This window comes from Mobula birostris, chromosome 10, assembly GCF_030028105.1.
Source record: "Mobula birostris isolate sMobBir1 chromosome 10, sMobBir1.hap1, whole genome shotgun sequence".
NCBI classification, from domain to species: domain Eukaryota; kingdom Metazoa; phylum Chordata; class Chondrichthyes; order Myliobatiformes; family Myliobatidae; genus Mobula; species Mobula birostris.
Window position 1 is genome coordinate 6,154,146 of NC_092379.1, and position 20,160 is coordinate 6,174,305.

The 20,160-nt window shown below is 46.0% G+C and overlaps 1 protein-coding gene across 1 annotated transcript in view; it reads left to right on the top strand.

Moving 5' to 3' along the window:
* The window catches only part of LOC140203783 (neuronal PAS domain-containing protein 3-like), a 765,293-nt gene that overhangs the window by 274,139 nt on the left and 470,994 nt on the right, over positions 1-20,160 (top strand). Inside the window, exon 3 of the mRNA XM_072269856.1 lies at positions 3,952-4,196. Coding sequence (XP_072125957.1) covers positions 3,952-4,196 — 245 coding nt within the window. The remainder of the gene's footprint in view (positions 1-3,951; positions 4,197-20,160) is intronic.

Sequence of the window (20,160 nt, forward strand, 5' to 3'; positions counted from 1 at the left end):
CAACAAATTCTTGCAAGTAGGACCAGCTTAGGTGGATATCTTGGTTGACATAGACCATTTCGGCAAAAGGGTCTGTTTCCAAGATGGAAAACTCAGTGAGCCTAACATCCCATTCTATGTTAATGGATATAACCTTTCTGTTCAGACAGTGTCCACTGGTTTACTAGATGTAACGTTAAAGCCAATGAAGTGCCTATAGTTTATGAGTCATTGTAAATTCTTTTGCCAACACTGACCATTGGACTGTTACCTATTGTATAAAATGAAAGACATGCCCTACGAAGAGTGTTGGATGGCTCTGGGCCTCTACTCACTGAAATTCAGTAGAATGGTGAAGGGCCTTGTAGAGTGGATGAGGAGAGGATGTTTCCAACAGTGGAAGAGTCTACAACCCGAGGATACAGCCTCAGAATTGAGGGACGTCCTTTTAGAACGCAGATGAGGAGGAATTTCTTTGGTGAGAGGGTGGTGAATCTGTGGAATTCTTTGCCACAGGTGGCTGTGGAGGCCAAGTCATTGGGTGTATTTAAGGCAGAGGTTGATAGGTTCTTGATTAGTCAGGGTACGAAGGGATACGGAGAGAAGGCAGGAGATTGGGGAGGAGAGGGAAAATGGATCAACCATGATGAAATGGCAAAGCAGACTCAATGAACCAAATAGCCTTATTCTGCTCCTATATCTTATGGTCTTATGGTCTAAATCTTGGAAAATTATCACCTGATTCTCAGAATGTGCTGGGATACATTGCAGTCTCCCTTGTGCGCTCGGTCTGGCCACGAAGATGTGTTGGGCTCTCACTGAGAAGGCTCCATGTTTGTTCAAAGGATCTTGAGTATATGTTTCCAGAGCTGTCTTGCATGCTTTCGCCTTGATTTGACATGCCAGACGTTCGGCAAGCTTTACGCATTCCAATTGGGAGCTGTTTTCCCTTTGTCTCTTTCCATTGCAGCTGTGTAAATATTGTCATGGTTCGTGTCTCATTCTGGCAGGACGCAGTGCTTCTCATTTCCAAATATGTTCCTCAGCCAATCCGTGGCTCAGAGCCACTGGCTCTGGGGCATCTGCACCCATGTGTCTTCAATTTCCAAACCCCAGCCCCAGAAGCTGTGCCACGTAGCAGCCCCCTTCATCTCCCACCTCCTGCAGTAAATGTGCCCAACTTTTCGTCCAGGCTTCCATGTGAGATGCCGGAGAGTTTCACCAAGAGAGACTCAGTTCCCCTTCAGCAGGGGTCACCCGGACCCCTGCTCAATAGTGCTCCCGAGTCCCGGTCCCTCAGTCTGTGTGCGAGGGCAATCAGCACCATTCCTCCAAGACAGGGCTTCCCAACCATTGTTATACCACAGACTGATGCCATGGAGCAAAGGACCTGTGCACCCTGGGTTGGCAACTTCTGCTCGAAGAAGGTTGCAGGCAACCCAAACAAAAGTGTCTTTTGTGTGGCCTGAGGTTGTTAACACAAATGATACATTTTGCTATATGTGTGTATGTACGTATGATAAATAAATTAATCTAAATCTAAATAAATGAATATTTATTTATTGAGATACGGCGCGGAATAGGCCCCTCCAGGCCTTCGAGCTGTGCCACAAGGCAATCCCCCAATTTAATCCTAGCCTATTCACAAAGACAATTTACAATGACCGATTAACCAACAAAGGGTACGTCCCTGGATAGTGGGAGGAAACCGGATCACCAGGAGGAAACCCACATGGTCACAGGGAGAAACTCAAACTCCTTGCAGGCAGTGGTGGGAATTCAACCCAGGTTGCTTGCATTGTAAATCATTGTGCTAACCACTATGCGACGCCGCCGCCCAACTATACTGCAAACTTCCAGAGCATAGGGTCAAATAACTGCCTAAGCTGTGTGTTGAATAGTCCTGGGAGTGTGTGCTGGGACAATATGCAGGGATCTTCACTCTGTATCTAACCCGTGCTGTCCCTGTCCTGGGAGTGTGTGATGGGACAGTGTAGAGGGAGCTTCACTCTGTATCTAACCCGTGCTGTCCCTGTCCTGGGAGTGTGTGATGGGACAGTGTAGAGGGAGCTTCACTCTGTATCTAACCCGTGCTGTCCCTGTCCTGGGAGTGTGTGATGGGACAGTGTAGAGGGAGTTTCACTCTGTATCTAACCCGTGCTGTCCCTGTCCTGGGAGTGTGTGATGGGACAGTGTAGAGGGAGCTTCACTCTGTATCTAACCCATGCTGTTCCTGTCCTGGGAGTGTGTGATGGGACAGTGTAGAGGGAGCTTCACTCTGTATCTAACCCGTGCTGTCCCTGTCCTGGGAGTGAGTGATGGGACAGTGTAGAGGGAGATTCACTCTGTATCTAACCCGTGTTGTCCCTGTCCTGGGAGTGTGTGATGGGAATATTCATAATGTAAAGGTAAAGAGGGTTCTGAAATATTCACAAGGACGGGCGGGCTTGAGTTGTCAGGAGAGGCTGGACAGACTGCGTCTACTTCGCTGAGGTTTGTAACACTGTGAAGTGTAGGTAAGGTGGATGGTCATAGCTTTTTTCACAGAGTAGGAGAGCACAGGTTTCAGGGGAGAGGAGAATGATTTAAAGGGACCTGAGGGGCAAATTTTTCACACAGAGGGTTCAAAGTTCGAAGTAAATTTTATTAATGAAGTACACGTATGTTACCACATACAACCCTGAGACTGATTTTCCTGTGGGCCTATTCAGAAAATCTATAGAATAATATCTATAACAGGATCACTGGAAGATCAACCAGGTTTTGCAGAAGTCAACAAATTGCAAATGCAAATATAAATAAATAGCAATAAATAACAAGAACATGAGATAACGAGTCCTTAAAGTAAGATCATTGGGTGTAGGAATATTTCAATGATGGTTCAAGGTGAGTGTACTTATCTTCTTTGGTTCAAGAGCCTGATGGTTGAGGGGTAGTAACTGTTGTTGAATCTGGTAGTGTGAGTCCTGAGACTCCTGTACCTTCTTCCTGATGGCAGCGGCGAGAAGAGAGCACGGCCTGGGTGGTGGGGGTCCCTGATGATGGATGCTGCTTTCCTGTGATATTGTGTCATGTAGATGTGCTCAGTGGTTGGACAATGAAAAAACTGCTTCAGAAAGTGGTAGAGACAGTTAGAATTATGATGAAAAAAAAGACATTTGGACAGGGGCATGAATAGGAAAGATTTAAAGCAAGGTTTCCCAAATTTTTATACCTTGGACCTAGGGTCTGTGGAGCTTAGGTTGGGAATCCTTGATTTAGAGCAGGGGTTCCCATTCATTTTTATACCTTGGGCCAATACCATTAACCAAGGGATTCTTGGACCCCAGGTTGGGAACCCCTGATGTAGAGTGAGAAGGACCAAATGTGGGCAGATCTTACTAGCCTTGATAGGTATCTGGTCAGGATGGACCAGTTGGGCCGAAGGGCCTGTTTCTGGGCTGTATTATTCCGTGAGTCTGACATCTCACTATACGTCGTTACATACACCCGGACCAAAAATGATCAAAGGAGTAGTAGGATTACAACATTCTTTTACTGAGTCATGTTAGCCATTGTGCACGAGGGGCAGCTTACCGTGAGGGAGCAGCAAAACCGACCCGCTGGGGTGAAAATGGGAACGCTCAAAAGCCCGCACAGAGAGAGCCTGCTGCACGCGGGAGGCCCAATCGATACACTGCGCACCTACCACCTTCTCACAGTCGATTTAATAAGGTTCATATGGGTATAAAACATGTCACAATCCATTGCCAAAGCCAGGCAGATGTCACCAACTCAGGTAAGCAACTTGGACATGTTGGGCTGAAGGAGCTGCTTTTGTGCTTTATAAATCTGTGACTCTACAATAATCAGATCCAACCTAAAGAAGGAACTCTCCTGACATGCATGACTTTGAGGGTTAAGAAAGATGAGCAACTGGTAAAGACTGTGGAAAGAATCTAGATCTTTTTTTCTCCCCCTCTCTCTTTCCAGCCTGCAGGCCCTACGGAAGGAGAAGTCTCGCAATGCCGCCCGATTCCGACGAGGCAAGGAGAACTTCGAGTTTTACGAGTTGGCGAAGATGCTCCCGTTACCGGGTGCCATCACGAGCCAGCTCGACAAGGCTTCCATCATCCGGCTGACCATCAGCTACCTCCGCATGAGGGACTTCGCCAACCTGGGGGATCCTCCTTGGAACCTTCGGATTGAGGGGCCCCCGCCAAACATCTCTGTAAAAGGTAAGGTGAGACATCTTTGCGGAGAGCAGGTCTGTGTCGAACCCCCGTGTGGGTGGTCATGGCTTTTCCATGATCATGATTGTCCTTGACTGTATTGGACAGTCCAAACAACAGGAGTCAGTCCCTTAAGGATATCGCGTCATTTGATAAGATCGTGGGTGATGCCACCGTTGGTCTGAACTCAACCTCTCTGCCCAATCCACAAATCCTTTGAATTTCCTGTTGTCCTAATTCCTGTCTGTTTCAGATGCAAACCAAAGCCCGATTCTGGAATATGAATGGGATTGGGCAAGGGTTTCAACCTGAGGCATTTTCCTTCGCAGATGCTACTCGACCTGCTGAGTTCCTTCAGCATCAGGCCTATTGACCTGTCTATGTTAGTCTTGACTCTATGTATATCATGACACTGTGGTCTGGAATTCCAGAAATTCATCGCAGAGAAGAAATTCCTTGATACTTGTTTAGCTATCTCCATGGTGTCCCTTTTTATTTGTAAAAACCTTGCGGATGGACTTCACCGGCGGGGGGGGGGAGGGGGGGGAGATTGAAAATGAAGAGAAAGTTATGCTTGTCTATGTTGGTTGAAGAATAGACAGTCAATAAGAATTATGAACTAGATGGGGTTCAGGTGAATGTGAAAGGTCACAGAGAGGGAAAATGCAAACAGACCATTTTCTACTGGGGGTCGGGTGAGACTAGAACTAGAGGTCATGGGTTACGGATGAAGGGTGAGAAGTTTAAGGGGAACATGAGGGGGAGTTTCTGCACTCAGATGGTGGACCAAGCTGCCAGCAGACATGGTGGATGTGGGTTTGATTTCAACAATTAAGGGAAGTTTGGATAAGTTAATGAACGGGAGGGGGATATGGTCGGGGCAGACTAATAGTACAGCATAGACTCGATGGGCTGAAGGTCCTGTTTTGTGCTGTAGTTCTCTGTTACTCTGTGACTCCAGCTTACTAGTATGGTTGCCTTGCACACAAGGAATGGTCAGGCGTGGTCTGACAAGCTGTATTGGTTTAATTGTACTGTATCCAGTCAGTGGTCGCGTAATGTGTCCCCAGTTCGCAAGTATGAAACTTTAAAAACTCATATCTTCAAAGAACTGCTTCCCAGGCCTGTCTCTAATTGTCACGGATCCTGAAATCGGAGCAAAACTTGCTCGAAGCACTCAGCAGATCCGGTGGCATCTGTGGAGGGAGAATACAGGTCAAGGATCCTTATTCAGCATGTGTCTTTAAGTTGCAATGATGGCGGAGAGGGAATGAATTGGATAAAGGAAACACAAAATACAGGAGGAACTCAACAGGTCAGGCAGCGTCTATGGAGAGGAATAAAATCCGGACAAAGGGTTTCAGCCTGAAACGTCGACTACTTATTCCCCTCCGTAGATGCTGCCTGACCTGCCGAGCTCCTTCCAGCATCTTGTGTGTGTTGATCAGGATTTCCGATATCTACGGAATCTCTTGTAATTAGGATAAAGGAAAATCTCCGAAAGGGCCAGAACAGGGTCACCATAGGGACAAGCTGTTCATTGACCATCCAGTTGGCAATCGGGGTAATTGGTTCATTATCTTCGCCTATATCAAAGTGCAGTGGGAAAAAAAGACTTCTGCTTGCATTCCGTCTGGACAGATCACTCCGTAGCGACACAGGAGGAACTCAGCAGGTCAGGCAGCATCCATGGAAACCCTAAACAGTCAATGTTTCGGGCCGAGACACTTCACCAGGACTGAGAAGGGAAGGGAAAGACGCTAAAGTAAAAAGGTGGGGGGAGGGGGGCAGGGGAATGAGGCCAGTCAGAAGGTGACGGGTGAAGCCAGGTGTGTAGAAAAGGTAAAGGGCTGGAGAGGAAGGAATCTGAAAGGAGAGGAGAGTGGACCATAGGAGAGAGGGAAAGAAGGGGGGGATCCAGGGGGAGGTGATAGGCAGGTGAGAAGAGGTAAACGGTCGGAGTGGGGAAAAGAAGAAGACAATAGACAATAGGTTCAGGAGTGGGCCATTCAGCCCTTCGAGCCAGCACCGCCATTCACTGTGATCATGGCTGATCATCCACAATCAGTATCCAGTTCCTGCCTTATCCCCATAACCTTTGATTCCGCTATCTTTAAGAGCTCTATCCATCTCTTTCTTGAAAGCATCCAGAGACTTGGCCTCCACAGCCTTCTGGGGCAAAGCATTTCACATATCCACTACTCTCTGGGTGAAAAAGTTTTTCCTCAACTCCGTTCTAAATAGCCTACCCCTTATTCTTAAACTGTGGCCTCTGGTTCTGGACTCAGCCATCAGCAGGAACATGCTTCCTGCCTCCAGCGTGTCCAATCCCCTAATAATCTTAAATGTTTCAATAAGATCCCCTCTCAGCCTTCTAAAGAGAGAAGGAGGAGGGGAGTAATATCTGGACTGGACTATATTGCAAACTCTCTGCATTTTTGTTTAGCAATCTCAGGCAGAGCTGTTGCTGTTTTACATCCTGGACAGAACTCCTTCCATGGAGTATCTGTAAATATTGATAATGGTCATTGATAACGTCTTCCAGGATAATTGATGAAATAGTTAATGATGAGAGTTAGAGAGGAAGCACACGAAGGTGACGGGGCCAGTTGGAAACGGGGTGAATTTATCTGACACCTGTCAACTGTACAGACCTTGAAATGTTCCAAAAAGAAAACTCGAGCACCATTTTGAAAATCTCCTGGAATGTTTGTCTCTTGGTTCCGTGCTGAGGGTAAACTGTTCTTAATGTTTTGCCGGAGTTGCTTAGTCATTCAGCTGTGTTGCTTCTGATCTCTGTACAAGAGGCAGCTCATAAAATCTGTGATTTATTGCTGGTTTCACTCCAGAGACATTAAGATGGAGAGTTACTCTGATTGAATTGTAACTGATTGCTTTTCACTTGTCTGGTATTCCACCAGCTATCAACTCCTCTACTTCACTCCCATTGCAAAAATGCAAGGAGAAACCCTTCACCAAACTGAACCTCTGTTCAATTCCGAGGCAAGCTGGGGGAGGTTCCTTCGAGTACCCACTTTCCGAGTACGTTGGAGCTCAGCAGGATTGATGTTGGTGATGGTTTACTTTGGGTGACGTCTCTACCAAAGGAGGTCAACCTTGGGCAAGGTGTAGCACCTACTCAGCCCCTGCCCCCTGATCAGGGTCTTATGAAGCCAAGGGAGCAGGTGGTGGATGGCCATAGTAGCAGCTGGTGCAGATCACAAGACCTGGTGCCAGGCAGACAATCTCTCATTCGTAAGGCCAGTGATGTTGTGGGGATGGAACTGGGCTCTCTGACGGTGGTGTCTGAAAAGAGGATGCTGTCTAAGTTGCATGCCATCTTGGACAATGTCCCCCATCCACTACATAATGTACTGGGTGGGCACAGGAGTACATTCAGCCAGAGACTCATTCCACCGAGATGCAACACAGAGCGTCATAGGAAGTCATTCCTGCCTGTGGCCATCAAACTTTACAACTCCTCGCTTGGAGGGTCAGACACCCTGAGCCGATAGGCTAGTCCTGGAATTATTTCATAATTTACTGGCATAATTTACATATTACTATTTAACTATTTATGGTTTTATTACTATTTATTATTTATGGTGCAACTGTAACGAAAACTAATTTCCCCCAGGATCAATAAAGTATAACTATGACTATGAAGAGTATTGATAATGGCTGGGGTCACCCGTCTGTAAAAATAAGAAGGCAATGGCAAACCACTTCTGCAGAAAAACTTGCCAAGAATAATCATGGTCATGGATAGACTAGGATCGCCAACGTCACAGGTCGTGCAGGTTGATTTCTTGAACGTACAGCTAAAGACAGAAAGCGGCCATTTGGCCCCTCAAGCCTGTTTCACCATGGCTGATCTTTGCACGAGTGGTGACAGAGATAAGGAATTCTCTCAGTCGGACAGGATCGATGGACTAGCTTGAGCTGGAGAGATAAATCTGGTGTCCGAAGACTGGTGAAGCCTGGAGTGAAGTCCGAGGTTGGAGGCCTGATGTTTGTGATGCTGAGGATCCTGGGGAAAGGACGGTCGAGTCAGAAGTGGCCTGTCTGGGGGTCGGTAGGTGTGAGTGGTCTGTGTCTGAGAGTGGGAGCATGGAAGGGTGGGAAAAGTGCTTGTTGATCAGCCATGGTAAAACAGGCTTGAGGAGATCGAAAGACCTTCTTCTGTCATTGGTTGTATGTTCAACAAAACCTCCCTGCACCCTTTGTGCCTTATTTACAGGTCCTGTCCCCTTGGTCCGGATGCCCCCACCCCACCTATACCACCACCCTAAGCTGCCAACTGTCCCCAACACACTAAATTTTCTCTGAGTAGTGGGGAAAAAAACGTGTCATACCTCTTTTCAGTGTTGCCTAACCAATGGAAATTAATGCATCATATTAACAAAACCCGTTTTAATCAGGAACATGGGATGCCGAACGTGACACAGTTACTTCACAGAGGAGTAATGTCTGCTCACGTTCCTCCCTTCCCTCTTTACACAATCACCATCATCATCATTATGTGCCATGTTGTATGACATCATCATTATGAGCCATGTTGTATGATGTGGGCGATCATGGTCTTTCCATGGCTATAATTGTCCTTGGCAAATTTTTCTATGGAAGTAGTTTGCCATTGCCTTCTTCTGGGCAGTGTCTTTACAAGACAGGTGATCCCCAACCATTATCAATACTCTCTGGAGATTGTCTGCTTGGCGTCAGTGGTCACATAACCAGGACTTGTGATCTGCACAGGCTGCTTGTACAACCATCCACCACCTGTTCCCCATGGCTTCACATGATCCTGATCGGACAGGGCTAAGCACCTTGCCCAAGGATGACCTGCAAGAACAGTTGCTACAACTATGCAGCTCTTTATCTCATTATCTTATGTTCTTGTTATTTATTACTACTTATTTATATTTGCACAGTTTGTTGCCTTCTGCATTCTGGTTGATCTTTCATTGATCCTGTTATAGTTATTATTCTAAATATTTCTTGAGCCTGCCCACAGGAAAATAAGTCTTGGTTTTATGTAGTGACTTATATGTACTTTGATAATAAAATTTACTTTGAACTTTGAACCTTGTTTTCCTTTCCTCCTCTTTCACTCCATTCCTCTCTATTAATGCTGCCTGACCTGCTGAGTTCTTCCAGTATTTTGTGTGTGTTGCTCTGGATTTGCAGAGTCTCTTGTGTTTATGCCTTTCTTCTGTACATGTTCATCCACCTTCCCCTGGGGACAAAATCTCTGCCCTTCCTCTTAATCCCCCTGTGTGTGATGCCTAAATTCTCCTGACTGGTTTCTCCCGAGCTCCCAGTTAGATTTATTAAGGCCATAAGACCATAAAATACAGGAGCAGAATTAGGCCATTTGGCCCATCGAGTCTGCTCTACCATTTTATTGTGGCTGATCCATTTTCCCTCTCAGCCCAATCTTATGCCTTCTCACCCTACCCCTTCATGCCCTGACTAATCAGAAACGTCTCAACTTCTGCCTTAAATATACTCAATAACTTGGCCTCCAAAGCCACCTGTGATAACAAATTCCACAGATTCATCACTCCCTGGCTAAAGAAATTCCTCCTCATCTCCATTCTAAGTGGATGTCCCTCTATTCTAGGATTGTGTCCTCTGGGCTTAGACTTCCCCACGACAGGAAACATCCTCTCCACACCCACTCTATCAAGGCTGTTAGAACCTATCCTGGAATTAGGATATATATAGCAAATATTAACTTCAGCAACCAACCTTCAGATCTGAATATGGATTGTAGATTAAATTTAAAATACAGATCAGAACAGTAAATTGCAGACCAGGAAACTCTCACTTAACTAATACATGTCTGCATATACATGGTGCAATCAACACCCCGTTGCATGAATAGGACACCAACAACAGCGGGTAAATTGTAGACCAGGAAACATCCAATTGACTGAGATGGCGCATGGCTACTACACAGTGTAATATTCACTTTGAAATGGACATTGAACCTATGAATACTACTCACTATTGTTTTAAATTTCTTTTTTGTGCATTACTTATTTAACTTTAAATTCAGTTTTTTTTTCCTTATTGCAAGACCATAAGATACAGGAGCAGAATTAGGCCATTTGTCCCATCGAGTCTGCTCTGCCGTTTCATCATGGCTCATCCATTTTCCTCTTAGTGCTAATCTCCTGCCTTCTCCCTGTATCTTTTCATGCCCTGGCTAATCAAGAATCTATCAACCTCTGCCTTAAGTATGCATAAAGACTTGGCCTCCACAGCTGCCTATGCCAAAGAATTCCATAGATTCACCACATGCTGGCTAAAGAAATTCCTCCTCATTTCCACTCTAAAAGGACGCCATTCTATTCTGAGACCATGTCCTCTGGTCTTAGGCACTCCCATCATGGAAACTATCATCTCTGCATCTACCCTTTCAAGGCCTTTCACCATTCAGTAGCTTTCAATAAGGTCACCCCTCATTCTTCTGAATTCCAGTGAATACAGGCCCAGAGCCATCGCATGCTGTTCATATGACAAGCTTTACAATCCTGGAATAATTTTCGTGAACCTCCTTTGATCCCCCTCCAGTGTCAACATGTCTTTTCTTAGATAATGGCCAGAAACTGCTCGCAATTGATTGGTTCTTGTCTACCTTCTCAAGTGGAACCACCTTCCCAGCAGCTGCCAAATGGAGTTCGGTCGTTGCCCATGAAACTTCCATCTCGATAGAGTGGATGTGGAGAGGGTGCTTCCTGCGTGAGGGAGTCTAAGACCAGAGGATTCAGATGCTGAATCTCTGGCATCTCGTGCTGGTGAAATTTCTGAGCTGAGAGTGTTCAAAGTCCCCATGGCTTTGGGGATCACTTACGCGTAGTGAAACAGTTCAATACTCGCTGTTTTGGATCCGTTCTGTTTTGTAGCTTTGAAGCATTAAGCAAATCCAAAGGAAGCTGTGGTGTGGAAAATACAGGCGTGACTTCATTTTTTACTTCAGGCAAGGCGTGCACGTATCACATGGTAGCGTGACAACGTCAGCAATTAATGCTTTTGTACATAAAATCCATAATTAATAATAATTTAAAAAACAAGAATGCTTAATCAAACCATATATATATATAAGATTATTGAAATATTAAATACATAACAGGTTGGCTAGTTGTGGCTGGAGAATAAGGCCTCTCCTCCCACTGTTCTCCATCATCCTCTCCAAGGCCGCTTCCCGATTACAGATCACCCGCCCAACAGGCCTGGCAGCCACGCCTAGAAACGCCCCATATCTCCCACTAAGCCTCAGTGATTCTCAAACACCAGGCCCATTATGAGCAGCTCACAGCCTCCTGGTAATGAGGGCAGGTTTATTCTGCAGGAGGGGAACCGTCTCGCTAATCCATGGTGTGTAGAGACCCTAAACATGGTGACGGGTAGGGGATGGACGGGGGCTAGTTGGACGAGGAGGGAGGGAGGGAACAGGGGAACTGGGTTTAAGATGGGGGAGCGGTTGAGGTGAGGAAGCCAACGTGGGAGAGGGAGAAGGGAAGCAGACAGGTAGGGGAACACGGAGAAAGGAAGACGGGTTCGGGTTAGGGATGTGAAGGAGAGGTATGTGGGCAAAATGAACAAGTGTGTGTGTGGGTGAGAGAGTGTGTGTGTGTGTGTGTGTGTGTGTGTGTGTGTGAGAGAGAGTGAGTGTGTGTGAGTGTGTGTGTGTGTGTGTGTGCATGGGTGTGATATGTGTGACTCACAGACAAAATGTTTGAGGAACTCAATAAGTCAGGCAACATCTATGGACAAACTGTCGACTCTTCAGTCTGATGCCTTTTATGCTGTGTGTGTGTGTGTGTGTTTTGTACTTCTCTGTGTTTGGGATGAGCCCATGTTTATGAAGTGTCTGAGTTTATGGTGTGTTTGTGGTGTGCTCGTGGTGTGTATTTGCTGTGCGTGTTTGCGGTGCGTGTTTGCAGTGCGTGTTTGCTGTGTGTATTTGCTGTGCGTATTTGGTATGTGTGTTTGCTGTGCGGGTTTGCTGTGCATGTTTGTGGTGCATGTTTGCTGTGCGTGTTTGCTGTATGTGTTTGCGGTGCGTGTTTGCTGTATGTGTTTGCTGTGTTCAAGGTGTGTGTGTCTGTGATGTGTGTTTGCTGTGCGTGTTTGCTGTATGTGTTTGCGGTGCGTGTTTGCTGTATGTGTTTGCAGTGTTCAAGGTGTGTGTCTGTGATGTGTGTTTGCTGTGCGTGTTTGCTGTGCGTGTTTGCTGTATATGTTTGCTGTGTTCAAGGTGTGTGTGTCTGTGATGTGTGTTTGCAGTGTGTGTTTGCGGTGCGTGTTTGCTGTGCGTGTTTGCTGTATGTGTTTGCTGTGTTCAAGGTGTGTGTGTCTGTGATGTGTGTTTGCTGTGCGTGTTTGCTGTATGTGTTTGCGGTGCGTGTTTGCTGTATGTGTTTGCAGTGTTCAAGGTGTGTGTCTGTGATGTGTGTTTGCTGTGCGTGTTTGCTGTGCGTGTTTGCTGTATATGTTTGCTGTGTTCAAGGTGTGTGTGTCTGTGATGTGTGTTTGCTGTGCGTGTTTGCGGTGTGTGTTTGCACTGTGTGTTTGTGGGCTGTGTTGGCGGTGTTCGAGATGTCTGTGATGTGTGTTGGCAGTGTGTATTTGCGGGTCTGTGTTTGTAAGCTGTGTTTGCAGTGTTCGCGGCGTGTGTCTGTGATGTGTTTGTAGCCTGCGTGCTCAAGGCCTGGTCTCCTATCACCTCACTTGTGCATTGAGACCTCATCCTGACCAGCGCCATTGCAACTGGTGCACAGCGAGCTCCCCACCTTCAAAGGATTCACACCTGGTTGCCTTTCTCTCGTTAGAACAGGGTTAGGCCGTCGTCAACCTGGAGGAACTGACTGTGCGAGTTAATGGATGGGAGGTGGGTCGGAAAGAGTCTGTGCAATTGTAGAAGTTTAGGGGTAGCAGTTTCTTGGTGGGGAGGGCCTTCTGTTTCACCAGGAATTCATGTATGTATATCTACGTATGTGTTGGTCCATATGCATGCTGTATCTGTATGGGTGTGTGTGCATGTTTCTGTGCGCGCACACACACGCCTCTCCTCTGAACAAGATGGACGTTGTCTGTTTAACATATAATTAGGCATAATTGCAAGAAAAAGCCCAAAAAAGACGGAGTGGGAGGAGAACTCATTGATGCTGTGTTGGTTAATGATAGCCCTGAACAACAGCTTTTAATTGCCTAAGGATACAGCTATTAGAAGAGTTATGTACTGTAAACACACAGCTGTGCTGTTTCCATATGCAAATCCACAACACACAATTAAAAAGGAATTTAAAAGAGGGAAGGGAAGAGTGCACAGCAATCACTTCACAGAAATGTGGTAAGTTCTGCTGAGATAAAATGCTCCTGCTTTCAAACGTGGCAGGAAAGTAGGGTACATTCCTGGCCAGACACCGCGTTGACAGGTAACTGGCTCCTGAACCAGTGTGGATAACTTCACTCACCCCAACTCTGAACTGATTCAACACGTCAGACTCCTGAACCAGTGTGGATAACTTCACTCACCCCAACTCTGAACTGATTCAACACATCAGACTCCTGAACAGTGTGGATAACTTCACTCACCCCAACTCTGAACTGATTCCACACGTCAGACTCCTGAACCAGTGTGGATAACTTCACTCACCCCAACTCTGAACTGATTCAACACGTCAGACTCCTGAACCAGTGTGGATAACTTCACTCACCCCAACTCTGAACTGATTCAACACGTCAGACTCCTGAACCAGTGTGGATAACTCCACTCACCCCAACTCTGAACTGATTCAACACATCAGTCTCCTGAACCAGTGTGGATAACTTCACTCACCCCAACTCTGAACAGATTCAACACATCAGACTCCTGAACAGTGTGGATAACTTCACTCACCCCAACTCTGAACTGATTCAACACATCAGTCTCCTGAACCAGTGTGGATAACTTCACTCACCCCAACTCTGAACTGATTCAACACATCAGACTCCTGAACAGTGTGGATAACTTCACTCACCCCAACTCTGAACTGATTCAACACATCAGTCTCCTGAACCGGTGTGGATAACTTCACTCACCCCAACTCTGAACTGATTCCACACATCAGACTCCTGAACCGGTGTGGATAACTTCACTCACCCCAACTCTGAACTGATTCAATACGTCAGACTCCTGAACCAGTGTGGATAACTTCACTCACCCCAACTCTGAACTGATTCAACACGTCAGACTCCTGAACCAGTGTGGATAACTTCACTCACCCCAACTCTGAACTGATTCAACACATCAGACTCCTGAACAGTGTGGATAACTTCACTCACCCCAACTCTGAACTGATTCAACACATCAGACTCCTGAACCAGTGTGGATAACTTCACTCACCCCAACTCTGAACAGATTCAACACATCAGACTCCTGAACAGTGTGGACAACTTCACTCACCCCAACTCTGAACTGATTCAACACATCAGTCTCCTGAACCAGTGTGGATAACTTCACTCACCCCAACTCTGAACTGATTCAACACATCAGACTCCTGAACAGTGTGGATAACTTCACTCACCCCAACTCTGAACTGATTCAACACATCAGTCTCCTGAACCAGTGTGGATAACTTCACTCACCCCAACTCTGAACTGATTCAACACGTCAGACTCCTGAACAGTGTGGATAACTTCACTCACCCCAACTCTGAACTGATTCAACACGTCAGACTCCTGAACCAGTGTGGATAACTTCACTCACCCCAACTCTGAACTGATTCAACACATCAGTCTCCTGAACCAGTGTGGATAACTTCACTCACCCCAACTCTGAACTGATTCAACACATCAGGCTCCTGAACCAGTGTGGATAACTTCACTCACCCCAACTCTGAACTGATTCAACACATCAGACTCCTGAACAGTGTGGATAACTTCACTCACCCCAACTCTGAACTGATTCAACACATCAGTCTCCTGAACCAGTGTGGATAACTTCACTCACCCCAACTCTGAAATGATTCAACACGTCAGACTCCTGAACCAGTGTGGATAACTTCACTCACCCCAACTCTGAACTGATTCAACACGTCAGACTCCTGAACCAGTGTGGATAACTTCACTCACCCCAACTCTGAACTGATTCAACACGTCAGTCTCCTGAACCAGTGTGGATAACTTCACTCACCCCAACTCTGAACTGATTCAACACATCAGACTCCTGAACAGTGTGGATAACTTCACTCACCCCAACTCTGAACTGATTCAACACATCAGTCTCCTGAACCAGTGTGGATAACTTCACTCACCCCAACTCTGAAATGATTCAACACGTCAGACTCCTGAACCAGTGTGGATAACTTCACTCACCCCAACTCTGAACTGATTCAACACGTCAGACTCCTGAACCAGTGTGGATAACTTCACTCACCCCAACTCTGAACTGATTCAACACGTCAGTCTCCTGAACCAGTGTGGATAACTTCACTCACCCCAACTCTGAACTGATTCAACACGTCAGACTCCTGAACCAGTGTGGATAACTTCACTCACCCCAACTCTGAACTGATTCAACACGTCAGTCTCCTGAACCAGTGTGGATAACTTCACTCACCCCAACTCTGAACTGATTCAACACGTCAGTCTCCTGAACCAGTGTGGATAACTTCACTCACCCCAACTCTGAACTGATTCCACACATCAGGCTCCTGAACCAGTGTGGATAACTTCACTCACCCCAACTCTGAACTGATTCAACACATCAGACTCCTGAACCAGTGTGGATAACTTCACTCACCCCAACTCTGAACTGATTCAACACATCAGACTCCTGAACCAGTGTGGATAACTTCACTCACCCCAACTCTGAACTGATTCCACACATCAGACTCCTGAACCAGTGTGGATAACTTCACTCACCCCAACTCTGAACTGATTCCACACATCAGACTCCTGAACCAGTGTGGATAACTTCACTCACCCCAACTCTGAACTGATTCAACACATCAGACTCCTGAACCAGTGTGGATAACTTCACTCACCCCGACTCTGAACTGATTCCACACATCAGACTCCTGAACCAGTGTGGATAACTTCACTCACCTCAACACTGAACTGATTCCACAAACTATGGACTCACTTTCGAGGACTCTACAACTCATGTTCTCAGTACTATCTATTTATCTAACTATCCTTAAAGTTGTTATAGCCAGGGGTGATAGCGGCTCCACTACCTATTAAATGCTCCCAATGTTGTGCATCTCAGATAGCTTCTGACAACCAAGCCCATCTCCCGGCCTTCATGTGTGGTTTTGCTACTAAGCCCGGCCGAACTGTTTCTACTGACAGGAGAAGAGGCAAAGACAGGTTACTGGCGCCTTAAAACCAGTCGCTTCGGGCGGATGGGGCTTGTCAGCCGTGGTTGGCAGCTCATCTAGGAGAAGGAAAACTGGTCTCCATCTTCTGCTGCCTTGTGGCTCCACCCACTCACGGGGAAGGTTTTGAGAGTAACTCCTGAGGGAAAAATCCAGAGCTGGGGTCTCTAAGGCAGTCCTACATTGAGTTCAATGCTGACTGGCAACTCTTGCAACACTCTGGTGCCAAACTGTATCAATCTCTGCCGTTCCTTTGGGTTCATCAGATGCTTGGAGAGGGGGAGCTTGCTCTCCATATCGTACTGCCCTGGCTTGTGTATCTAGACAGCCAGGACACAACATCCACAGTCGACTCTAGAGGCCTCATTATCTTATCTATCTATCTAGCTATGTGTCCACTGAACATAGAACAGTATAGCACAAGAACGCTCTCTTCCGCCCACAGTGTTGTGCCAACCATTTAATAGACAATAGACAATAGGTGCAGGAGTGGGCCATTCAGCCATTCGAGCCAGCACCACCATTCACTGTGATCATGGCTGATCGTCCACAATCAGTATCCAGTTCCTGCCTTATCCCCATAACCTTTGATTCCACTATCTTTAAGAGCTCTATCCATCTCTTTCTTGAAAGCATCCAGAGACTTGGCCTCCACAGCCTTCTGGGACAGAGCATTCCATATATCCACCACTCTCTGGGTGAAAAAGTTTTTCCTCAACTCCGTTCTAAATGGCCTACCCCTTATTCTTAAACTGTGGCCTCTGGTTCTGGACTCACCCATCAGCGGGAACATGCTTCCTGCCTCCAGCGTGTCCAATCCCTTAATAATCTTAAATGTTTCAATAAGATCCCCTCTCAGCCATCTAAATTCCAGAGTGTACAAGCCCAGTCGCTCCAATCTTTCGACATATGACAGTCCCACCATCCAGGGAATTAACCTTGTGAACCTACGCTGCACTCCCTCAGTAGCAAGAATGTCCTCCCTCAAATTTGGAGACCAAAACTGCACACAGTACTCCAGGTGTGGTCTCACCAGGGCTCTGTACAGCTGCAGAAGGACCTCTTTGCTCTTCTACCCAATTCCCCTTGTTATGATTTAACTAGATTTAACTTAGGGATCAAATGGCTAATTAAAGTAATCTCTTATTACAACACAATGTCCATATCCTTCAATTTTCCTTTCATCCATGTGCCTATCTGTCACTTAAAAGTCCCTCACGTATCTGCCTCTACCACCACCTCAGACATCCACCACTCTCTGCAAAAAAAAACTTGCCCCTCACATCACCTTTGAAATTACCCCCTCTCACCTTAAAGACACACCCCCTGGTTTTAGACATTTCATCCTGGGAAGAAGATATTGTTTGTCCACTCTACCTATACCTCTCATAATCTTATAAACCTCTATCAGATCCCTCCTCAGCTTTCGCCGCTCCTGAGAAAACAACCCAGGTTTGTCCAGTCTCTCGTGATACCACCTTCCCTCTAAACCAGGCAGCATCCTGCTAAAACTCTTCTGCACCCTCTCCAAAGCCTCCACTTCCTTCCTAGAGTGGCCAGAACTGTATGCAAAACTCCAGATGCAGCATAACCAGAGTTTTATAAAGCTCTATCTATCTATCTGTCTGTCTATTTATCTATCTATTGGTTTATCTATCTTTCTATCTGGTTATCTATCTACTTATCTACCTGTCTATTTACCTGATGGTAACAGTGAGAAAAGGGCATGCCCTGGGTACTGGAGGTCCTTAATAATGGATGCTGCCTTCCTGAGACACCACTTCTTGAATATGTCCTGGGTACTTTGTAGGCTAGTACCCAAGATGGAGCGAACTAAATTTACAACCCTTTGCAGCTTCTTTTAGTCCTGTGCAGGAGCTCCCCACCCCCCAAATACCAGACAGTGATGCAGCCTGTCAGAATGCTCTCCATGGTACAACTATAGAAGTTTTTGAGTGTTTTTGTTGACATGCCAAACCTCTTCAAACTCCAAATGAAGTATAGTCGCTGTCTTGCCTTTTTAATAACTGCACCGATATGTTGGGACTAAGTTAGATCCTCAGAGATCTTGACACCCAGGAACTTGAAACTGGTCACTCTCTCCACTTCTGACCTAATTAATTTATAACTTTATTTTATCGTTTGTTTATTTTGTGTATTTGCGCAGTTTTTCTTTGCTTGCACATTGATTATTTACCAGTCTTTGTTGTAGTTTCTCATTGACTCTGTTGTATTTCTCCGTCCTATTGTGAATGCCCGCAGGAAAACGAATCTCAGGGTTGTATACGGTGACATATACGTACTTTGATAATAAATCTACTTTGAGCTGACCGTGGGGTGTTGCAAAGTCCCTCAAGGCTACTGTTGTGTAGTAATTCCTGGTCCTTTGGCAGTCCACTCAGTCCTCATCTCCACTGAACGACGTCTCGTTCAAAGGTAGGTGTTTCAGCCCCTCCTGAGTCTGTCCCACCATTCAATAATACCGTGGCTGAGTCTTATTACTAATCTGTTTATGCCTTTTAATCCTCTTGCTGCACACACAGATTTTAAATCTTTAACAAAAGCTTGGGAACACGTACCACCAGGCTCAAGCATCAACTCTACCCCCTGCTTTAAGACTCTTGAACAGATTTCTGTTGTGTATTTAATATATCAGTATTATTTGAGTAATCTCGCAAATATTTTGTTCAATTAAGCATTCTTTGTTGTTTATATAATTGATTATATGGAGAGATTTGTACAAAATGGTGAGGGGTATAGATAAGGTAAATGCAAGCAGGCTTTTTCCACTGAGGTTGGGTGGGACCTCAGAGGTCATGGGTTGAGGGTGAAAGGTGAAAAGTTTAAGGGGAACATGAGGGGGATCTTCCTCACTCAGAGGGCAGTGAGAGTGTGGATCAAGCTGCCAGTGCAAGTGGTGCGTGTGAGCTCGATTTCAACATTTAAGAGAAGCTTGGATAGGTACGTGGATGGGAGGGGTTTGGAGGGTGGTGGTCAATGGGAGTGAGGCAATTTAAATGGTTCAGCACGGACTAGATGGGCCACATGGCCTGTTTCTTTCCTGTACGCTTGTATGACTGGACGGAAAAATACTTGAATTGCATATATCATGACGCCACCACATAACACGTGCGCGCCTCGCGTGAAGTAAACTCTGAAGTTGGACTCACATTGCTGGCTCCAGCTTTTTCTTGCGATGAGATTTAAGTTTTGCAATTACAAAATAAAACAATCTCTAATACAATAAAGAGGAATTCCTGATCTCTCACTTTACTTCGTCATGACCCTTTTATCCTAATGTCCATCTGCCCTGCACTGTCTCTTTACCTGTAACACCACCTTCTGCATTTCTGGGCCCAGCACGTTGGTGCAACTATGAAGACAGCACAACAGCGCCTCTACTTCCTCAGGAGTTTGTGCAGATTCGGCATGACATCTAAAACTTTGACAAACTTCGATAGATGTGCAGTGGAGAGTGTATTGACTGGCTGCATCACAGCCTGGTATGGAAACACCAATGGCTCTGAGTCAGAATCAGAATCAGGTTTCATATCACCGGCAGATATCGTGAAGTGTGTTAACGTTACAGCAGCAGTACA